Raw genomic sequence first — 22,844 nt, 5'->3', positions numbered from 1 at the left:
CAGGCGCCCGCCACCTCGCCCGGCTAATTTTTTTTGTATTTTAGTAGAGACGGGGTTTCACCGTGTTAGCCAGGAGGGTCTCGATCTCCTGAACTCGTGATCCGCCCGTCTCGGCCTCCCAAAGTGCTGGGATTACAGGCTTGAGCCACCGCGCCCGGCGATAAAAGAATTTAAATAGTCACTCACCAAAGCATGTTTCCCCTCATGCATACTCTATTCTCCCATTCTTTAAACCATAATAATGATCAATTATTAAATAACTTTTGGATGATCATTAAAGAAGAAATGTGATATTCTCATCCCTCCCCATTTGTCATTTTTTTCCCCCGGCATAGCCTCCTTTCCAACATTCCACACACACATACATTTATATCATAACATTATGTAAATTTAAGAGAAAACATACAAGCAAACAACAGATCTCCTTCTAGGTGACCCCAGGAGCAGTCTCAAGAACATCTCAGAGCCAGCAAGTGCTCTTCAGGTGGTTTTGGTATTGGCCAAGTGGAGGTTCTGAACTCTGCCTGTGCCATGCTAAAATTACTTTTTCCTCCTCCTCCACTCTCTGGTGCTGCTTCGGTTGCCATAACAGCCTGTTGCAGAGTGCACCGTGTGAAGGCTGCCGGGGGGAAGATTCTTGGGCATTCTTATGCTAATGTGCTACTCTGGAGTAGGGCACAACCCATGGTGCTTGACATAACCATGGCCCTAAGTTTCTATTTCTGAGTTTGAGGAAATTATTTTTTCCTGTATCAGAGGTACATTAGGAATGCTGGACTCTGGAATAAGTATAATAGACATAAGAGAGTAGCGTAGAGAGTGGGTCTACAGCTAGACTGTCTGAATCCAAATCTCACTTCTGCCATTTGCACGTAGACTTGGGGAGGTTACTGAACCTCTTCATGCCTGTTTCCTGATCTCTAAAATGGGGGTACTAATAAAACTTGTCTCGTAGAGTTATTATGAAGAAGTGAGCGAACTCTTATCAAATGCTTAAAATGGTGTCTAACATATAGCTACCTGAACACGAGAACAATGTTTGTCATGTAGTCATTCAATGTTAGTGATTATATTGGATACATACAGTTCATTTGTTTAAAAAATATGTGAGAGCCTGCTCTGTGCCAGCACTGTTCTGTGCCCTGTTATTTGGTGGAGAACGAGGCAGGTGTGGTTGCCATGCTTATGATGTAGCTGGGGTGAAAGACATTAGACGAAAAGATCTAAATAAATGTATAATTTCCAATTGTAGTAGGTTCTTGGGAGGGTTACCTTCATGGCACACGGGACATGGAAAGCAGGTGTGTTCTTGATAAGAAGGAGGTAGGTGTAGGTGATGAGCTCACCACTGTCACCACCATTGCTGGCATTTATTGAGCACTTTCCATGTGGCAGGCACCCTGCCAAGCACTATATGTGGTTTATTTCATTTAACCCTAGAAATCCTTTGAGGAGGGGGTGTCCTTGTTTTTATTTTATTATACGGTCTTTGAGCTGAAAGAAGAAACCTGAGCAATTTTCTAATCATCCTCGATTTATAGTTAAGGATATTGAGTCCTGGAGAGGGATGGTGATTTGTTTTCTAGCCAGTCCATATTGAGTTGGGAATAAATTTTAGGATTCTAACTCAGTCCTTGACTTAACTACCCCACCGTACACTCTCTGGAAGGTGAAAGCCATCTTGTGTCCTGAGTAATGGACACACTCTCCCATCTTAAGAACATTATCTAAGCTGTAGTACTTTTTTGTCGCAGAGGTCTTATTGCTGTTTTCTCAGAACGGAAATGGCTTCCCTTTCTCCTTATTTTTTTCTCTAACTTTGGGTGTCCTCTTAAACATGGAATGTGGAGGCGCAAGTTGCCAGAATGTCCCAGAATGCCAGTGACTCATGTTCCCTGGCCTTTTCTCACCTCTGGCCAGCTGGACTGTCCTTTTGGCGTTGCTGATAAGGCTGGTGGGAGTGGATACACGTGAGCAGCGTTTGGAATTGGAGCCCCAGTTCAAAGTTGCTGGTTTCACTAATGGAAAAGAATTGCTTAAATCAAGTCTCTTGCCTGTACCCTCCTCAAATTTGAAGGAGTAATGTGTCCTCGGGCTTTTTCTTCATTTGCTGCTAAGTGTTTAATTGTTCTTGTACGTGAGCAGTCTTTTAAGCAAAGCTCAGATTCATGGAAATGGGTATATGTCAGCTAAAATGGATATATGGTTATTCTGCCCACTCTGTGAGTATGTGCCAGATGAGTGGTATTCTGATATGGCGGAGCTTGTCAGGGCTCTGGGCGATGGCTTCTTGGCTCAGAGTGTTCTGCCCCAGGGCATTTGCCCTTGACGGTTCTGCTCTAGAAGGCTCTAGTCTGCTCCTTCTGTATTTAACATGTAGGTCTCAGCTCACATCCCCCTCCCGCAAATGATGTCTTTCCTGGGTGCCCTATCTAAAGAATCTCTGTGACCGCGCCCTGTTTATTTCCTTTGTAGTGCTTGCAACAGTCTATACTTATGCTGATTATTTATTTACTGGTTAATCATGCTTACTAGAACATTTCTACCATGAGGGTTGGGACCATTTTTGTCTTATATTTTTAGTGCCTAAAGTAGAGCCTTACACAGAGTGGTTGCTGATTATGAACTCGTTAAAGGAATAAAGAGATGTTTCTGAGCTTCCTTATTTGGCCAGAAAATATTTTTTCTCTTCTAGGCTTTGGAGTTGCAGAAAAGCATCCCTATGGATTTGGGCTCCACAGGAGTCAAAAGCAGGAATAATGTACCCAATTAGTGAATTTGATCCTGTTTTATCAGCCCGGTGCCAACCTTCTTCCAGCCTCCTTGTCTGCTCTCCCCACTGGAATGTGGAAGGAAGGCAGACTGCCTATGACAATCTGTCTCAACTGTGGTGGAGAACACGGGCTTTGGAGGCACATTGTCCTGGGCTCCAATCCCAGCTCTGTCACTCTCCGTGACTTTTTACAAGTTCACCTCTTTGGGTGCAAGTTTTCTTATCTGTCAAGTGGGAGATAGAAATAGAACCATAGTGACCCAATGATTCAGTGGTGGGGAGCAGGGATTAATATGCATACTATGGTAATTATTTTTCATTTTGAAGGCAGTAATGCGGCCAATAATTTCTTAAAGAGAAGAAAAAAATAACTGTTACTCCATTACCATAACTCAGGTATTTTCCTATAAGTAAATTCCCACCTCATCTTTGTCCATAGGTGGTAGACACACTGTATGTAGGATGCAGCAAGTTTATATTTTTACTTTTCTCTCTTAAGTTTTCCAATGACTAGTTATGCTTATTGGATGTTCCAATACTTTAGACCAAACGTTATCCTTGGAAGGATGTTGCTGCTGTTGCTTTTATTTTTGTTTTGCTGGCATAAATGGTGCCATAGTAAACAAATTTGTGTGAAGATAATATTGTCGTTTTGAATTATTCCTCAGCTTAAAGACCTGCATGTGATATTAAGTGTCAAGAGATATTTAGGCTTACATACCAAGAAGTGTTTTTTCAACAGTATTAAGGCTGGGTCTAGCCTTAGTCTAGACTTGTCTCATTCAGGCTATAAGGAGATCTTCCTTCCTTGGTGTTAGCATCATAGGTACCCCCACTGCTGCTACCCCCCAACCCCCAACCCCTGGCTGCCTTCTGGCGTTGAATATCCTTGTGAGTTAGAAAGTAGAAATTTCTGTTTCACAAAGTTCTTAGAGGGGGAATCTTGGCTTTGCCACTATTAAATATTCATATTTACCTCATTTCTGGTCTTGTACTGGTTGGTGCCTATCTGCTAGACACTCAAACACAGGGGGCTGTTGATGGGTGGCTACAGGATTTAATGGGCATTACCTGAAAAGTAGGAGCCAAGTCATCATGTGTGATCTTGAGAGATGGAAGCTGCTTTTATTCCTACAACGTGTTACTCTTTTTCTTTTACTCTTCTCTTTTTTTTTTGCCAGGAAGCCAAAAAGAAGTATGACAAAGAGACAGAAAAGTACTGTGGCATCTTAGAAAAACACTTGAATTTGTCTTCCAAAAAGAAAGAATCTCAGCTTCAGGAGGTAAGAGGCTTTATTTAGTATCCTGAATAAAGTGTTCAATTTGTACATGATGCTGTGGATATGTGCTGGTTGCTCTTTGCTAGAAAATCTTAGGGTTAGAAGGGACCTGGGAAGCCAGGGGATTGCTCCTGATCCCTCATCCAGTGCCTGATGCCTGGATTGCCTTTGTGTCCTCCCATCCCACTCCACTGTTTGTAGTTTTCCCACCTGTCAAGGTGGAACATGCTGCTGGCTGAGATGACCACCTCCTTGTTGGGCTGCCCTGATTGCTAGATGTCTTCATTTCATACTGACAGTTCTTTTCCTGTTTCTCTCACCCTTGGCCTTAATTCTGCATTCTGTTACTTTACCTTTTGACTTCCTGCCTTTTATCAGTGATTTGAAATGTTAGCATCTCAAACACTTTGGTTATCCTTCCTTAATATTAATTGTTTCATTATTTCAACCAGCACTTGACATTAGTGTACTTTCTTTTCTTTTTTTTAAAAAAGCAGTGCTTTATTATCCTGTATATGTTTTCTGCTTTGGTAATGTTGTTTCAAGAAAATACATTCTTAAATTTGCGCTTGATTTTTCTGGGTTTACGTGGTATCTTTTAAAAAGTAGTTCTCTTGGAAAGAAAAATGATGGAGCCCTCGCAGCCATGGAGCTGTGACCATTTTTATTTAGTTCATGAAGATTGGCATGTTAAGGGAGTTTATGCTTCTTGGAGACAGGGAGTTTCCTAGTAGAACCTCAAATTTGGCTTTAAAAATGTCATTTAACTCAACAATTTGCTTGACCTCTCTCATGATATTTTTGCCAAAAGAAGCTACTGTGGCTTCCAGGCCAGCCCTTGTTTTTAAATTTTAATTCTTTTTGAGCAGACACCGTGCCAGTACTTCTGCTAGGTGAAGGTTATATGAGGACAGTAGAGTCAGAGGTTGAAAGGTTGGAGTAACTCAGGAGATGGTGGAGTTCAGTCCCCTCCCAACCACAATTGGTTACACATCTTGGGATGGGAATGTGGTGTTCTCAGAACTCTTTGCTTTGAAATGAGTATTTAATCCAGTTTTTAGAGTAGTGATGAGTTCCGTTACTTAACAACAGTGACAACTGTAGCAGCCACAAATGTTTATAATGGACTTTGTAGATCAGTTCTTGGCCAGCCAATAAATAGCATAGACTATTGGGTGTGTGCTTTACAAAGTAGAAAATGCTAATTTATCCTTGAAGATCTTGTACCTGAGTAGGGAAAAAGAAGCAAAAGCAGAGGAAGTGCTTCTTGAAGTGGCATAGCTACTCAGGCAAATCTTGTCAAATGGGATTGAAAAACCAAAAAAAAAAAAAAAAAAATCTTGATTTCATGGGATATAAAGGCTATCCCAACTTGACATGAGGATATGGGCCCTATCCCAAAGACGCAGATAGTCCATGGTAAATATGGGATTCCATTTAGAATCTGTCTTGATACCCTCACTGTTTAGTTATTCTTCTGGCATCACTTGGCATTTAGGATTTGGAAACTAATTTATATTTAAAGAAAGGCTTTTTGGCTGTGCTTCACAATGACCAGGTTTGCCCAGCTCTCCAGTTTCCAAGTGGGCATAAATTATGGATTTGATGGCTATGCATCATTAGTGCAGATATTCAGAGTATTCAGAGTTGAGCAGGTGTGTGATTATTCTAGCACTTACTGAATCTGGGAGGCCCACAGCACACTTACCCTGTGGGCATGGCACTCTCTAGAACAAAGGTACTTCTCCACCAGATCCATTCTCTCCGTGGTCAGACATTGCAGACTTGGTCTGGAATGAGTCCAGCGTTTTCTTTTTGGGCCGTAAATGCCCTCTGAATTACCACAGTGTAGGGACTAGAACACTGGGCTGGCAAAGAGTATACCTTGCCTCAAAACCTTCTCTGCCATATATTTACTCTGTGACCTGGGGCAAATTACTTAGACTCTCTAAGCTTTATTTCCTTTATTCGTTAAATACTCATGTCCTACTTATGTTATGCATGAGAAGGCAAATATAACTGCTGCTCAAATATAAAGTATTTTATATTTAATATAAAATGTGTAAATATCCTTATGATTGGCCCGTTTGCTCCATTTTCTGTTCTCAAATTGGATGCCACTATTCTGACTTTGACAGTTCTATATTTTAGTGGATGTTTTCCATTATGCTCTTTTATTATAGTCCTTTATGTTCTTGCCTTTGACCTAGTCATACTTTCTAAGTACTTTGAGTGTGAGGATTAGGTTGCGGATCTTGCAGGTTCTGATCTGTTCAGGTAAGTTCTCAGGCATTGCTTTTTAGTTGTACCTGAACTAAATTAAACTGTTTAAAAATCTAACAGTAAAGAGGTAAAGAGATCGAGACCATTCTGGCCAACATGGTGAAACCCCGTCTGTACTAAAAATACAAAAATTAGCTGGGCATGGTGGCACGTGCTTGTAGTCCCAGCTACTCAGGAGGCTGAGACAGGAGAATTACTTGAACCCGGGAGGCGGAGGTTGCAGTGAGCCGAGATTGCGCCACTTCACTCCAGCCTGGTGAAAGAGTGAGACTCTGTCTCAAAAAAAAACCAAAAGCCAAAAATCAAAAACAAACAAAAAGAACAGTGATGGTATTACTACTGTCACTAACCACATCAGTAGCAACTACAATACAGGGAAACATTTGTTGAGTGCATATTTATGGCCCAGGTATGGTGTTAAGCACTTTACATGGAATCTTCTGGAATCCTCACCCTAAGAGGTATAGATGTGGTTATTACTCGGTTTTACACATGAGGAAACTGAGACTCAGGATAAATAGCTTAGTGGTAGCGAGTCAACCCCAGCACTGGCTGTGTGGCCCTTTCCCTTCCCCCAGTTTGCTTTTCTATGTCCCTATCTGGGGAGGGATGCTGACCATTGTTATTTAGTGCCAGTGTCATAACATAGAATTGGAGAGAGGGAAGGACCTTAGTGATCATCCATTTCAACTTTCTGGAATTACACTTGGTGAAGGAACTGGGTTTCTTGCAGAGGTCAGGTGTTTTGCTCAAGGTGTTCAGCTATGTAGTGATCATTTTCTTCACATTTATTAAACATTCAGCTTTTAGGAACATTGTTGAGCACCTAGTACACCTTTGATGAAACCTTCCACTTTGATTATCCAGAGTTGTTCCCTGATTGCAAGCACGGAATGCTTTTAAATTCCAGCCCATCCCTAGATCCCTGGAAGTAGAAACTACAGGCAGTGATGTGGAATGGCACTGCCATCTAGTGGATGATTTAAACAAATGTGTAGTTTTGAATGGTAAAAAAGTTCGCTTCAAAAACAGTAGTCATTCATTCAACAAATACTCATTGGACGCTTCTGCAGCAGTCTGTCCAGGCACTGGGTGTTTTGTAGAAGGTGAAATGAAGGATCTTCTTTCATGGAAATTACGATATAGGAGGAAGTCTCTTTTACAAGAAGCACAGAATGATTGATGGGTTTAGACAAGCCAGTAGATTTATAGTTTCTCGAGTGGCAGTCAGGAAGACTGTCTTGAGTGGTCTGCAGGGTGGATTGGAATCCTGGCTTATAATTCCATTATAGGGGGCTCAAGGATGTGATGGATTCCATGGCCCACACCAAGCAGGGGCATTGGCAAGAGAAACGTAACATTACACTTGGGATTTCTTTTTCCTTTTCCTTTGGGAATGTATTGAGTTATGCATTTGTTCTTAGTTCTGGGTCACTGCCAGGACATGCCTTTGGTGCTGACTGATGGCCATGTGGGGATCAAGTCATTCATTCTCCATGCATCTGTTGAACATTTATTATGGGCCATACACCATTCTGAGCACTGGAGGAGAAAATGAAAAAATTAGATAAGGTCTTTGTTCTCTTGGACTTTATATTCTAGTAGTCTATACACAAGACAAGAAAGGAATAGGCCAGGCACAGTGGCTTATGCCTGTAATCCCAGCACTTTGGGAGGCCAAGGCGGGCAGATCACTTGAGGTCAGGAGTTCAAGACCAGCCTAGCCAACAAGGCGAAACCCTGTTTCTACTGAAAATACAAAAAAAATTAGGTGTATGTGGTGGCGCGTGCCTGTAATCCCAGCTACTTGGGAAGCTGAGGCAGGATAATCACTTGAACCCAGGAGGTGGAGTTTGCAGTGAGCTGAGATCATGCCACTCCACTCCAGCCCGGGCAACAGAGTAAGACTCTGTCTCCAGAAAGGAATAGATAAGAGTTTAAATTGGGAGATGAGATAGAGATTTCCTGGTACCCTATTTAAAATAATATAGTCAATGAAGCTTCTCCTAAAGAGGTAATATTTAAACCGAGCCCAGAAGGCATGAGCTAATGAAAGGCCACGACAATCTTCTTCAGGCTGTAAGTGTGTCGCAAAATCACAATTATTGGATCGTGAAATAGGGTAGGCTAAAATGAATAAAAAATATGAGGCCGGGCATGGTGGTTCATGCCTGTAATCCCAGCACTTCGGGAGGCCGAGGTGGGTGGATCACCTGAGGTTGGGAATTTGAGACCAGCCTGACCAAGGTGGAGAAATCCCATCTCTACTAAAAATACAAAATTGGTGGTGCATGACTATAATCCCAGCTACTCGGGAAGGCTGAGGCAGGAGAATATCTTGAACCTGGGAGGTGGAGGTTGCAGTGAGCTGTATTCATGCCATTGTACTCCAGCCTGGGCAACAAGAGCGAAACTCCGTCTTAAAAAAAAAAGTATGTAAGTTAAAAATATGTAAGTTATAACCGTTATAAATGTGTGTTTATTGAGTCATAATATAAAAAGTATTTCTTACTGTATGTTGAAGTTAAAATGTGTATTTATCTAGGAGAAGAGGTTTTTGGGCAGAAGGAACACCAGGTGCAAAGGTTGTGGGAAAGAAAGAGGTTTGGAGTGTTAGAGGACAGGAAAGAGACCAGAGTGGCTGAAGCATGGTGACAGTGGGTTAGGTTGGGAGGAGGTGAGGCTGGAGGGTTGGGCAGATTACACAGCGTCTTGCAGACCATGGTAGAGGCCATGGGAAGCCCTCAAAGGGGCCATGAGACCATCTGGTTTAGATTTTAAGGAAGATATTCTGGCTCCTGGGTGCAGAGTGAATTGGGATGGGGAGAGAATGAAGACAGAGACCAGTTAGGAGAGAAGTGTAGTAGCTCAGAGATGATGTGGCTATTTGAGGGTAGAGCAGGAAGTGAGACCCTTGTGTTCTGAAGTGCTTGGTGACAGCAACCACCGACATGCACAGTACATTTTCCAGTTTTCAAATGGTTTACGTCATTTGGTCCATTTTCTCTTGGAAACACTACTCTGAAGCAAGGACTGATATTATCTCCATCTTCTAAAGGAGGTCAGTGGCTTGAGCAGGTCTCACCAGCTACGACATTGTAGAATTGGAGCTTGCACTTAAGCAGCTCTCTGATGTGGGAGTCAATTCTGTGTTCCTCATAGGAATTTCCTTCTGGATCCTTCATCCCTGCCTTTGCAGATTTTCATAATGATTTCTCCTGTTTCCCCCCTCCACTCGCAGTGTCAGTTGGCAAGCCCAGGCAGAGAGAAGCTTTGAGGTGTGTGGAGTGGTCAGGAGTAGATGCATCTCTCCGTGTGAGCGTGTTGGATTTGTGCTACAAGGAGATCAAAGGCTACAGGAACACATGGGGCTTAGCAGCAGGAGCCTGGTTGGAAGGCGTATCAGCCCAGTTGTCTCAGCAGCCACACGATGCAGGGGGTGGTGGTGGTGAGTAGGGTGCAGGACCTTCTGAAACCTGTCTCCAAATACAGATTTATCAGTGCTCAGATATCTCTTTTCCCTGCTTGGGAGCCTTAGAAAATGCCCCCAGTCTTAGCCTTTCAGATTAGTTTGATCCAGCAGTTACTCAGCAGACTGGCTTTTGAGTATGAGAATGTCCATTGCTGTGGGAGGAAGTTGCTAGTGTGAGAGACCTGAATATATTCTTTCAGGGTGTTTTATAACATCTTGTGTTTTACCAGAGCTTGTGGTTTTCTCTTAATTTACTTACTTGGCTAATGTCTCTTTTCTTTACTACACTCTAAGTTCCAGGAAGGAAATTTCTTTCACTCATGATGGTGGAACGGATAGATGATTTGCTAAACTCTTAAGATGTCCGAGTTGCATATTGTATTTGGTATAATGGAAGTAAGGGTCTGTTCCGAGTTTCTTCTGTAGGAATGTCGACAAAGGAACACTCAAAGAAATATGCCTTTGGGAGCTGTGTCTTAGTAAAGGGCATTGTAGAATGGTTTCTGACTGTGTCATTTCTAAGGAAAACAGTGTTTTGTTTTACTAGCAGGATATTCATTTATATTAAAAATATATATTCACTTTAGTGTTTTGCCATTGAAATATGCTTTCAGTTTGATTATCTGCTTTGAAGGATTGAGTTGACACAGACACATTAAGGAAAGGTTTAGAGCTTTATAGCGAGAGTTGAGGTACTTCCCAGCATAGCATCTTGCAACTCCATGCTTGGAGTTTCTCCCTGGGTGCCAGATCCCAGATCAGTGGTTTAATTGTACCCGCTCGTTGGCCTGTCCTGGACACATGCCTGCACAGAGGGAGACGTGAAATTGAGAGGGAGTGTTGAAATGTCTCCGCTTGTAGTAAACTGTTGTTCTTATCACAAAGAAAGTATTTGGGACTTCCGTGAACATGGCCTTTTCTGAGATTCCCTGCCCTCTGACAGTTTGTTTTGTGCATTAGAAAGGCCTGGCTGAGGATGACTCTGCAGGAATTTCTTTTTCACTATAAGAATCTGTCTCCCGTGGAACCCAAGTTGCCCCAGGGTATGGCGAGGCAGTGGAGACTGGTGGTTTCAGGATGATCCAAGGGCCTTAGGGGCAGATCCACCAGGACAGAAATCCCAGGTCTGCCTTTTACTAGCTGTGTTACCTTAGTCGAATTCCTTAATGTCAGTGGATTATATTTTCTTCCTGTATGTTAGAGATACAGATAATATGTCTTTTCTAGGCATGTAGTGAAGATTAAATAATTAAAATTAATGAGAATTAAATAAGGTAATGTAGGTACAGCTATGGCCATGGTTCCTGGCACAAAGTTAGTGCTCAGGTAACCATTATCATTATTCTTATTTCTCTTTTGTTTGTTAGATTTGATTACTTTTAACAAGTGACATACTATTTGGGCTAATATGATGTCCGTTTGGCTCACTCACTTACCTTTTTGGTTGATACGTAATCATACATACTTATGGGGCATGTATGCTATTTTGATACGTTCCTATAAGGTGTAATGATCAAATGAAGGTATTTAGGGTATCTATCACCTCGAACATTTATCATTTCTTTGTGTTGGGAACATTTCATATTTTCTAGCTTTTATGAAATATACACCGTACATCAGTTAACCATAGTCATCCTACTGTGTTATGAAATACTAGAACTTATTCCTTCTATCTAACTGTATTTTTGTACCCATTAAGCAACCTCTCTTCATCCTTCCTACCCCCTCCTTTTTTTTTTTTTTGAGACAGTGTCTCGCTCTGTTGCCAGGCTGGAGTGCAGTGGCACGATCTTGGCTCACTGCAACCTCCGCCTCCTGGGTTCAAGTGATTTTCCTGCCTCAGCCTCCCAAGTAGCTGGGATTACAGGTGCGTGCTACCACACCCAGCTAATTTTTTTATTTTTAGTAGAGATGGGGTTTCACCATGTTGGCCAGGCTGGTCTCGAACTCCTGACCTCGTGATCCACCTGCCTCGGCCTCCCAAAGTGCTGGCATTACAGGCATGAACCACCACTCCCAACTCCCACCCCTTTCTTAACCTCTGATAACTATCATTCTACTTTTTACTTCCTTGAGATCCCCTTTTTTAACACCTACATATGAATGAGAACATGGGATATCAGTTTTTCTGTGCCTTCACTTGACATGAGCTCCAGTTCCATCCATGTTGCTGCAGAATTCCATTCTTTTTCATGTCTGAATAGCAGTCCATGCGTGTGTATTTATCCATTCATCCGTTGAACACTTAGGTTCACTTCATATCTTGGCTGTTGTGACTAGTGCTGCAATAAACATGGGGGTACAGGTATCCCTTTGATAGAGTGATTTCCTTTTCTTTGGATAAATACCAAGTTGTGGGATTACTGGATTATATGGTAGTACTATTTTTTTGCTTTTTGAGAAATCTCCATACTGTTTTCCTTAATAGTTGTACTAATTTACATTCCCACCATCAGTTCCCTTTTCTCCCCATCCTTACCAGCATTCGCTACTTTTAATCTTGATCATAGCCATTGTAACTGGGTTCAGATGATATCTCATTTTGGTTTTGACTTTCATTTCCCTGATGATTAGTGATGTTGAGCATTTTTTAATGTACCCTTTGGCCATTTGTATGTCTTCTTTTGAGAAATGTCTGTTCAGATCTTCTGCCCACTTTTTAATGGTATTATTTGTGGGTTTTTTTTTTTCTGTTGAGTTGTTTGAGTTCCCTGTATACATTTACCTTTTTAAACCAATAATCTCATTAGAAAGCTTTTTGTTTTGTTTTAAAAAAATTGTATGTATTTAAGTTGTATAACATGATGTTTCAGTATACTTTTGCGTAGTGAAATGGTTACTATAGTTATTCTTCTTCTTCTGTGTAATGCTATTTGATTTGTTTTTGAAAATTATCTCCAGAGATTTTTTTTTTTTTCTGATCTGCTTTCAGAATGCTATCCTTGGGTAGTGACTTGATTTTTCTCTTAAATTCCATCTTGTTTGTAGGCAGACAGCCAAGTGGACCTGGTCCGGCAGCATTTCTATGAAGTATCCCTGGAATATGTCTTCAAGGTGCAGGAAGTCCAAGAGAGAAAGATGTTTGAGTTTGTGGAGCCCGTAAGTAGATATTCAGGGTTTAATGATGTACCCAAACATTCATTTCTCACTCTAACTAGTAGTGGATTACAAAATGCTCTAGGTTGTTGATGAAGAGGTTGAGCATCCCTGATGCTGTGCCTTCTGTAAGTATCAGTGCTTTGTCAGCCTGGCTGCCCTGGATTCTTCCCAGCAGCCATTCCTGTACAACGCACAGCAATGGAGACAGAGCGTCCAGCAGTCATTCTTTCCTCTAGCTACCCAGTGATGTGCCATATGATTTTCAGGTGGACAGAGTGGAAATGGGAGTCCAGAGGGGAGGAGTTCTTTATCTTGCCATGAAATAGTGATTATACCTTAACGTCCCTCCTCTTTCCCACCCGTCTTCTCTGCCTCAAATAATTCAGATGTAGTAGTCACCCAAAGACATAGTACATTTCTCTTTTTACCCCGTGGTTCAAAGCCCCTTCTCACCCCATTCAGGTATTAAAAGATGCTATGTAAAGTTTCTCATATGGATTTTTCATGTGGATTTGTTATAAACAGAGCAACATAGAGACTCTGCTGAGTAGACCTTGATGGAATTTGGACTTTTACAGTGTCCCAGTGAACATGAATATTGCATTGTGGGAAAAGCCTGACTTTAGGCCACACCAGCATGGTTGTGGTTTCGTTTGGATGTAGTGCCACTCCACTCTACTGGGTGGGTCACTGGTGTGGAGAATCCACGGCAGGAAGACTTCACGGAAACACCAAAATAGTGTGTGGACCTCAATTTAAAACTCTTGCAGACTGTGGATTTTCCAGCCAAAATGCAGCCTCTGATTTAGACTCAAGCCTGGCATCTCTGTACAAATAAGATTCTCTACCTAGATTTAAGAAAGGATAATTTTCTTTTTTCTTTTGTTTTCTTTGAGACAGAGTCTCGCTCTGTCCCGCAGGCTGGAGTGCAGTGGCGCAGTCTCAGCTCACTGCAGCCTCTGCCTCCCGGGTTCAAGTGATTCTCCTGCCTCAGCCTCCTGAGTAGCTGGGAGTACAGGAACGCACCACCATGCTTGGCTAATTTTTGTATTTTTAGAAGAGACGGGGTTTCACCATGTTGGCCAGAATGGTCTCCATCTCCTGACCTCGTGATCTGCCTCTCTTGGCCTCCCAAAGTGCTGGGATTACAGGTGTGAGCCACTGCGCCTGACTAAGAAAGGATAATTTTCTTAAGCAAATAAGAATAAAAACTATAAGAAACTGAAAGAAATGGCCACTCTTTCTAGTAAAGAGCATTCTATACCCCATGTCTAATTTATAGACTTTTGGGGTGGATGTTTTTTAGGCATGTAGACTTGCTGGTGGTTTCATCAAGACTCCAGTTGGTGGCCAGGCACAGTGGCTCATGCCTGTAATCCTAGCACTTTTGGAGGCTGAGGCAGGAAGATCACTTGAGACCAAGAGTTTGAGATCAGCCTGGGCAACTGGGCAACATAGTGAGATTCCATCTTTTTTTTTAAAAAAAAGATTCCAACTGGCTTTGGAACCTTATGTCTACATCATTTGCTATGCTAGAACTATAATTTCTGGATACCACTCCCAGCTACCTCATTTGGCAGATTCCTTAATGTCGTCAATTACTTCAGTCTCCATATATGAATATTAAAACCTTAGACCCAACTTCCTGTCCAGCAGTGGTTTCAGTCAAGGTCCCAGGTCAAAAATCCCCATCTTTCTGCAGGGTCTGTTAGGTATGAACAGCTGTTGTCAGATAAAGCTGCCTTAATGATTTTCCTGCTTAAAGCACAAGCCCTGGCCTTTCAAGCAGAGGTTTACTGAAGACTTGCTTCCTGTGGTCAGGGCAGGAATTCAAATGCTGTCACACAGAATTTGCCTTTAGCATTATTTTATTTGCTTTTGCCAGAATTTCTGGAGAAAAAGAACAGTGCATTTCTAATAATCTTTATATATACTTGGATTAATATTATTCCAAATTTGCTTGCTTTTGATGAGTTTTTTTTTGTAATTGGCCCATCCAGCTTTTTTGAGGTGAGTGTTTTGTTATCCACTTCGCTCTCTCAGTAGGTGTACCTAGTGAGTCAGGTATTTTATCTGTTGGCTTTTGCTGAATGGTATCCACAAAACCTCACACAACAATAGATGTTTACTTCTCACACATCTGTGAGGTTCAGCCAGCTTAGGCTGGGCTCAGCTGGATAGCTTTGCTCATCTAAATGGGTTTTCCTCCTCCTCCTTCTCCTTCTTTTGTCTCTTCTCCCCCTCTTCCTTCCTTCTTTTTTGAGAAAAGAAATCTCTAAAGATTTACCATTCCATTTCCTGGCATTCTGTTGTAGTGTGTCCATGTCTTAGGGAGTTTTCACTTTAAGAAGTAGTAGCATCATGGTTAAGGATTCTAGAGCTAGACTCCCTGAATTTAAATCCCAGCCTAGCCATTTACTAGCTATGTGTTCTTGGGCAAGTTATTTCTCTGAGCCTTACTTTCCCCATCTGCAGAATGGGGATAGTAATATCACCTACTTGATAAAGATGTATGAGGATTGACTGAGTGTTTTTCCATATGGGGTGCTTAGAACAGAACCTGATTAGAACCCAATAAAAAGTTAGCAATTTTTTTTATTTATGAGCAAATGAATGAAGTACCAATATTAACAGGGCCTACCTGTTTTAATATAAACAATCTTGGTAGATCTAAAAGTATGTATTTATTGAGTACCATAGAAAATGCTGAAAACCCAGATGCTGTGGCTGAGGCACTCACAGCCTCACTGGGGGAAGCAAGATGTGTATAGTAGAGAGCTAGCCAAGGTAGCAAGGAGTTCAGTGACAGCTTGGACAGGATGGATGCTATAGATGTGCCAGATGGATTTAAAAGTATAACCATTGCAGTGTGCAGATGTTTTTCAGTTCATACAGTGAGAAACCTGGAGAGCTAATGAAAATAAATTTTCAGTCTCTTGTTAGGACAAAGAGATAATAATGGGGATTTGCCCAAAGTTAAACTAAATGTTGAGAGGCTGGATATAGGATTCAGATGTTTGGCCTTTACTTTTCTACAGAAGTTCCTGTCTCTGCACATCAGCTTCTAGGCAGGTCAGTGGCTTCAGGAGCTGGGGATTGGGAGAAGGTACTCCTACAGTGAAAAAGCTACTGATGAGATCAGTGATTCTCAGTGTTAGACATGCACATTCTCAGGCTTCACTCCAGACCTGAAATTTAAGGGAGGGGCCCAGTAGTCTGTAGTTTAGTAAACCTTCCAGGTGGTTCAGCTGCACATTTCAGTTTGAGCCACTGGCCTAGATTATACAAAGGAAGAACATGAAATAACCATTGATGATATTAACTGAAACCATGTCATGTACCATGCTAAGCGCTTTACCTACAGTATGTCAGTCGAACCTTATAACATCTCTAAGGGTAAAAACTGTTTTTATCCCAAGTTTCAGATGAAGAAATAGAAACAAATAAGTTTCTTTACCTGTCCAACATCGTATCTAGTAAATAGCAGAGCTGGAAGGGTCTGATTCTTCATCTCTATGAACTAGCATTTGATTGCTTACGGGTGGAAAGGAAACCAGCAAGAAGTCTATTGAACTAAATTGCTGGGGTGGGTATTCATATTTGAGTTGGTTACAGTCAAGGGAATCTTCCAGTCATGTAAGAGACCTCTATGCAAATTGACTGTGTTCCTTTGTTTCTTGAAAGTAACTTCAAGTACCAGGATATTGTTGACCTTCAGAAAAAGAAACAGTTGTAGTGTTCCCAAGGAAGAAAAAAATCAGACTTCTGGGATCTAAATCAGATCTTCTGGGATATATATATGTATGTGTGTGTGTGTATATATGTGTCTGTGTGTGTGTATATATATGTATATGTATGTGTATATTTGCACTGGAAGCCTTAATTTTCTTGTCACGGTACTAAATGTTCCTGAGATTTGGATTGCAGATAATGACATATTGACTGTATGAAGGTGAAGCCACATTCTCTCTGTTCCCTGAGTTTTCATAATTGAAGGTTAGCTAGTGCAGCAGAGAACTCATTCTACATATTCATTAGGCACTGCATCCTCTGAGTTTTACATTCTGAATATTTCTTGGTGCTGTGTCTCTTCCTCTCCTTTCCCTCTGCTTCTGTCCCATTACAGGTCTTCATTCTTTCCTTTGGACTTTGCATTCTGCCCTGGGCCTCCTCCTTCTCCAGTCTGGCCTGGACCAGAGTGCATCTTCTGACACATCAGTCTGATTCTTTCTCTCTCTTTTGCCAAGAATCTCCTGACAGCCCTCCTGTACTAAGCCCATTACATGGATGATCTGAATTAATCTTCACTATAACTCTGTGCAGTAGTAAAAAATCACTGTTATCCTCCTGTTAAAGATGAGTTAAAGGGAGTTACATGGCTTAGCCCCCTCAGCTTTTCACCACTCTACTGGCTGCTCTTCCCTTTCTTGCCTGTGTGGATGATTCTTGGTAGCTGTATGAGTTTGCTAGGGCTGCTGTAACAAAGTACCACAAATTGGGTATCTTGGAACAACAGAAATCTGTTGCCTCACAGTTCTGAAGCCTAGAAGTCTGAAGTCAAGATTTTGGCCCCAAGATCCTTCTGAAACCTGCAGTGAAAGGGGACACTTCCTTTCCTCCTTCTAGCTTCTCGTGGCTTGTGACCATGTTTGGCATTCCTTGGCTTATAGATGCCTCCCTCCAATCCTTTGTCCTCACATGGCCATGCATGTCTCTGTGTCCACATTTTCACCTTTCTAAGGACACCAGATATGGCATCCTTGTAAAAGTACTAGGACCCACCCTGATGTCCTCATTTAACTTGAATACCCATGTAAAGACCCCATTTCTAAGTAAAATCACCTTCAGAGGTATTAGGACTTCAACATATCTTTTTTTGGGGTACACAGTTCAACCCAGTAAAGTAGGTCTGTTCTGTGAATGGTGACAATCCAGAACGATGCAGCCAGCATTAACTTGGACAATTAGATTTTTGCTTCTTAAAATGAAAAAAATAAATTATGTTGTCAGCTAGGAAGTAGGAATAGGTTTTGCTTATGGTATTCTTTTAGGATAACAAGGATGGAGAAGGAGGCACAGGGAGGCGGGAAAGATCTTTCCTTTGTCAGGCTGCGATGTTGTGGTTGCTCCATGGACAGCTGACCCCTCTTATTTGATAACCAGGTGGGACCGCAGCAAGTTCTTCCTCCCAGTGTTTGGGTAGAAGCATTTCTTTGAAGCAGACAGCTCCCCCACCTCTGGAGTCCCGTGGGCTTCATCCTGCCCTCTGAGGAGTGGACTTTCATTTCCCACTTTGTAATGGTTCAGAGGTTCATATAGTGTTGGGGGTAGGGGAGAGAAAAGGTGCTGTGAGGGGAGAAGCAAGGGGGAAGTGGGCCAAAAATAGCAACATGCTAAGGAGTCATTTCCCTTAGTAAAATGGACAATCAAGGCATGAGATCAAAGGAGGAAAAACAAAATAAATATTAGTTAACTTCCTGCCTTTGGGGAGCACTTGCGGGTATGCCCAGGTGGCATCTTGGTGAGCTATTTGAGAATATTTAATTACCCTGAGCAAGAGAGGCTCTGTTTACTGTAAGTGAACGATAAATCATAGTTAATAGGAGGAATGACCTTGGAATTAGCTGCTTATCTTCTGCGTTATTCTCAAGTTAGGGGTGGTGTCATGCCTTGGAAAGGCAATGGGGCAGGGCATTTGCAGACAGCAGGGAGGGCAGAGATAAGAAGAGGGACAACAGTTTTCATTGTGAATGCTGCGACTAGGTTTGGCAGAGGAGCCCCTTCTGCTCTATTATTGGAGCCATCTAGAAGGAAAGGTATGGGTCTTCCTCTCAACAAAATAATTTTGAATGGAGTAAGCCCAGAGCCTTCGGCCATCTTTGAAGAAAAGCATTCATTTTCAGTCTCTAGTGACTCGATGGGGCTTAACACTCATTCACTGATTTAGTTAGGGGTCTGTATATGGTGCCACCGGATAGTTTTATAGCCAGAGGACCCAGCAATGCCCACTCTTGCACCATCCATGAGAATCTAAGGGGATAGATGGGCCGGGGACAATGGCAATGGGAAGTTAAAGGTTATATTGTCATAATCTGGGTTTTATCTTCACAGTGCCCGGCTCTTCAATTAAACCGGGCTGGCCTGGCCTCTGAGTTTAGGTCCAGTGCTGTATACCTTTGTGCTTACTATTCCTACTGCAAACAAGATGAGAGAGTAGGGGGAGGGTGGGCGGGATGAGATTCCTTTACTGTCACTTATTAGGGCTGCCTCTCAGAAAAGGAGAGTTAGTTAGGTGAAAATAAGTGGGATGGGATTATGTTTAGTAAGTAAAGTAATTTTGTTTTACATAATAAGTAATGTTTAATGAGTAAAAAAATTCATTTAGGAACTGAAAATCTGAAGACCACAATGTAAAATACAGCAAATGTGTCTTGGAATAAGGTGGTATGGCAGGTCAGGGAGGTCAGAGTGGACCCCTCAGAAAATGTGGGTCAGCCTTCAGAAGCCAAAGTGAATGGACTAGTCCCCAAATGCCATGGAGCTAAGCTTGTGATAGAGGTGAGGCGCTGGTCCTTCCTAAATCTTGTTCGGGTTTTTATTATAATCCTTTCTTCAGGTTGAAGTTTGGAAGGGAGGGAAGATGTGTAGAACTTGAGAAGGGGCCAGGAAAGCATAACAACAGTGAGGTTTGGATGTAAGCTCCGAGAGGAAAGACCACAGGAACGTTGTTTATTTAGTTTGGAGAAATGAAGGCTGGCAGGGGCTCAGGGTGGGGACATTAATAGTTTTTAAGTATATGAAGGCATGTGGTGAGCATTGTGGTGAACAGATGTTTTCACCATTCACTAAAGACAAGACTAAACAATGAAATGGGCTTACCTTTTAGCCTGAGGGATTTAATTGAGAATTTAGGGAAACCACCGTAAGTGAAAATGTGGGAACATGGAAATATTTTACCAAAGGAATCCATAGTGTTTACTTTTGAGTAGTTTGGGGAAAGCACAGAAACGCACTTCAGTTGAAGTATAATCTAGATGATTTTCTTTGATTTGACTTTGCCTGTTAGACTGCAGACTCAGGACACCCCACTTCCTTTTCTCCCTTCCTCTTCTGTGTAATAATCTGATACTACAAATGTACTAGAGGGAAACTGAGTCAGAACCCTGGTCTTTGGTTTCTGAGGAAATGATGTTCTCAGCAGGTGGTGAGGCCCACAGGGCAAGGGCATGGGTGTTGCTGCCAAGGAGACCTGGTTTCAAGTTCTGGCTGCCACTTCCTGTGTGTTTTGGGGCAAGTTTCTTAACCTCTCTGAACCTGCTTCCTCATTATTAAAATGAGGATAACAGTAGTGCTTAGGTCATAGGAGGTTGTGAGTACTCACTCAGGGCATGGAAGGGCATAGTGCCTGGCACACAATTGGTGCTCTTTAAGTGTCAGCCATTATTATTCTGTATTTTAGACTTTCAACCCACTGTTGGGAGCTCAGATACAGCTACATAATACCTCTTTTCAACCTGGTTATGTGACCTTTGCCTTTCTTCCTTCATTACAGCTGCTGGCCTTCCTGCAAGGACTCTTCACTTTCTATCACCATGGTTACGAACTGGCCAAGGATTTCGGCGACTTCAAGACACAGTTAACCATTAGCATACAGAATGTGAGTGGGCATAGGGACAGGCTTCCTTTCTCTGGTTAAGGAAAAACAAAATATGGGCCTGATGGCCATAGAAACCATCCAGGTGGCTTGGAATGTAGATGAGGAGGGTGGGTCTTGCTTGGGTTCAGAGGGAAGCTAGGAGCAGGCGTTTCTAGAGTACTTGGTGGTTCTGAGTTAGACCATCATCCTCTTCTCCATTATTTCAAAGCCCTATTTATGTTCTCGGAAGTGCTGCTGCTGATTATGTTTCAAATCTGTAGCATCTGTAGCATCAGAGTCAGGATTTCCTTTGGCAGTGGAAATCCCAGCCCAGCCCAGCCTCCATTCTATGCATCTAGCTGCCTGGCTACATGAGACCGTGTGGAGTGTGTGTTCTGGGGATGGGGGTTGGGGACACACGCTGGCCTCTGGCTCAAAGGATGTGCTCTTGTCCAACTCTTAGGAAGGCTGGCAGGAAATCCAAGTCTGTGCTTCACTCCCAGCGTGGTCAGCATTCACAAGTTTTAAACACAGGATCTTTTGGTGCACAGAATCCTGCGTAGGGCTTTTTGGTTAGCAGTTACTGGGGCTTGAGCCCCCTTCTTCACTGTGGAATTGGACCATGTTATTCTTTGTATTTTCTTTGTCTCTAGGTGATCTTGTGTCCATGTGGGTTGTACTGCACGGCTTTTAGAAGCCTGGAGCTTACATAGTTGTCAGTGTTGTCTCAGAGAACAGGAAGTTGCAGAATCTTGGAAAAGGTTTCACAAAGCATGGCTTCCCCTTAGGCCGGGTTTCTCAGAATGCAGGCTCTGAAATCAAGACTGACATGCAACGGGCTTACTGGAGATAGGGGCAGTGCTGGTAAAAACACCTGTGACAGAGTGAGGGCACCTGGACTCGCAGAGGGGGAAATAGAGCCGTGATGCAGATGCAGCAGAGGTCTCAGTGCAAGGGAGGCTCTGGAGCTGGGATGATCCTTCACAGTCGCCCTGAATACAAGCAAGGGGACCAGGCTTTCCACCCCTTCTGCCTTTCCGCTAGCCTTGACTAGTCATTGGGTGCAGGCCGACCTTGAGTGAAGGAACTCCCCTTTTAAGGAGGAACTCATCTGTGAGCCATCAGCAGGCAACATTCCTGGCAGCTGGAGAAATGAACGCCTAGGTCCTTCAGTCATACAGACCCCTAGAGCATCTGAATCAGAATCACCTGGGAGGCTTATGGTAAAACACACTTTTTGGCATCCAGAGGTGCTACATTGATCTGTAGGAGGGAGGGCTGGGCATTTGCATTTTTCTATAAGATCCTTGGGTGATTTTGATGGTCACTAGAGTTTGAGAGTCATGCTGATTTAGGACTTGAAGGCCAAAGCATACTTCTTCTAAGGGAGTATTTGGCCAGTTCCTGGAAGGTGGACTGTCCTTTATCTCATTTTAGATCTAAGGACTCTATTAGGTTGATACTCTGGATTGTTAAAACAGATACTTCGTTTCTTTGATTTGAATAAAATTATTTTCATCCTAGACAAGAAATCGCTTTGAAGGCACTAGATCAGAAGTGGAATCACTGATGAAAAAGATGAAGGAGAATCCCCTTGAGCACAAGACCATCAGTCCCTACACCATGGAGGGATACCTCTACGTGCAGGAGAAACGTGAGTGCTTTGACTAGCAACAGCTTGCGATGTACTCAGGCCTCTTACCTAGAAGGTGGAGGGTGTATCCAGCAGTGCCTGCCTTTCTGCAAATACATGCTTGGATGAACAAGAACAATTTTATAGTTCGTCTTTCCAAAAGGAAAGATGATGTCCACAGAATCTTGTCTACTTTGTTTTTCTTTATGAATGGGAATTCTTTTTTTTTTTTTTTGAGACGGAGTCTCGCTCTGTCGCGCAGGCTGGAGTGCAGTGGCGCGATCTCGGCTCGCTGCAAGCTCCGCCTCCCGGGTTCACGCCATTCTCCTGCCTCAGCCTCCCGAGTAGCTGGGACTATAGGCGCCCACCACCGCGCCGGCTAATTTTTTTTTTGGTGTTTTTAGTAGAAACAGGGTTTCACTGTGGTGTCGATCTCCTGACTTTGTGATCCGCCTGCCTCGGCCTCCCAAAGTGCTGGGATTACAGGCGTGAGCCACCACGCCAGGCCTGAATGGGAATTCCTTTGGGAACCTGCAATTCCTTAAGGCTCTGTGGTTGCTCTTCTCTCTCTATTGTTACTCTTCTCTTGAGTTCCTATACCCCTAGTCCAGCTTTATATACCATACCCTGAGCACAGTGGCCTTGGAAAGGTCTTGCATACTAGGCCC

General features: G+C 42.7%; 1 protein-coding gene across 3 annotated transcripts in view; it reads left to right on the top strand.

Annotated features, from left to right (window-relative positions):
• The window catches only part of ARHGAP26 (Rho GTPase activating protein 26), a 488,449-nt gene that overhangs the window by 111,856 nt on the left and 353,749 nt on the right, over positions 1-22,844 (top strand). For all 3 annotated transcript variants that reach the window (XM_011994161.1, XM_011994160.1, XM_011994158.1), the window contains exons 5-8: positions 3,955-4,056; positions 12,797-12,907; positions 20,460-20,564; positions 22,068-22,197. In XM_011994161.1, coding sequence (XP_011849551.1) covers positions 3,955-4,056; positions 12,797-12,907; positions 20,460-20,564; positions 22,068-22,197 — 448 coding nt within the window. The remainder of the gene's footprint in view (positions 1-3,954; positions 4,057-12,796; positions 12,908-20,459; positions 20,565-22,067; positions 22,198-22,844) is intronic.

This window comes from Mandrillus leucophaeus, unplaced genomic scaffold (genome assembly GCF_000951045.1).
Source record: "Mandrillus leucophaeus isolate KB7577 unplaced genomic scaffold, Mleu.le_1.0 Scaffold443, whole genome shotgun sequence".
Taxonomy (NCBI): Eukaryota; Metazoa; Chordata; class Mammalia; order Primates; family Cercopithecidae; genus Mandrillus; species Mandrillus leucophaeus.
Note: the sequence above shows the minus strand (reverse complement) of the source record. Positions and strands in the feature narration are given on the sequence as shown.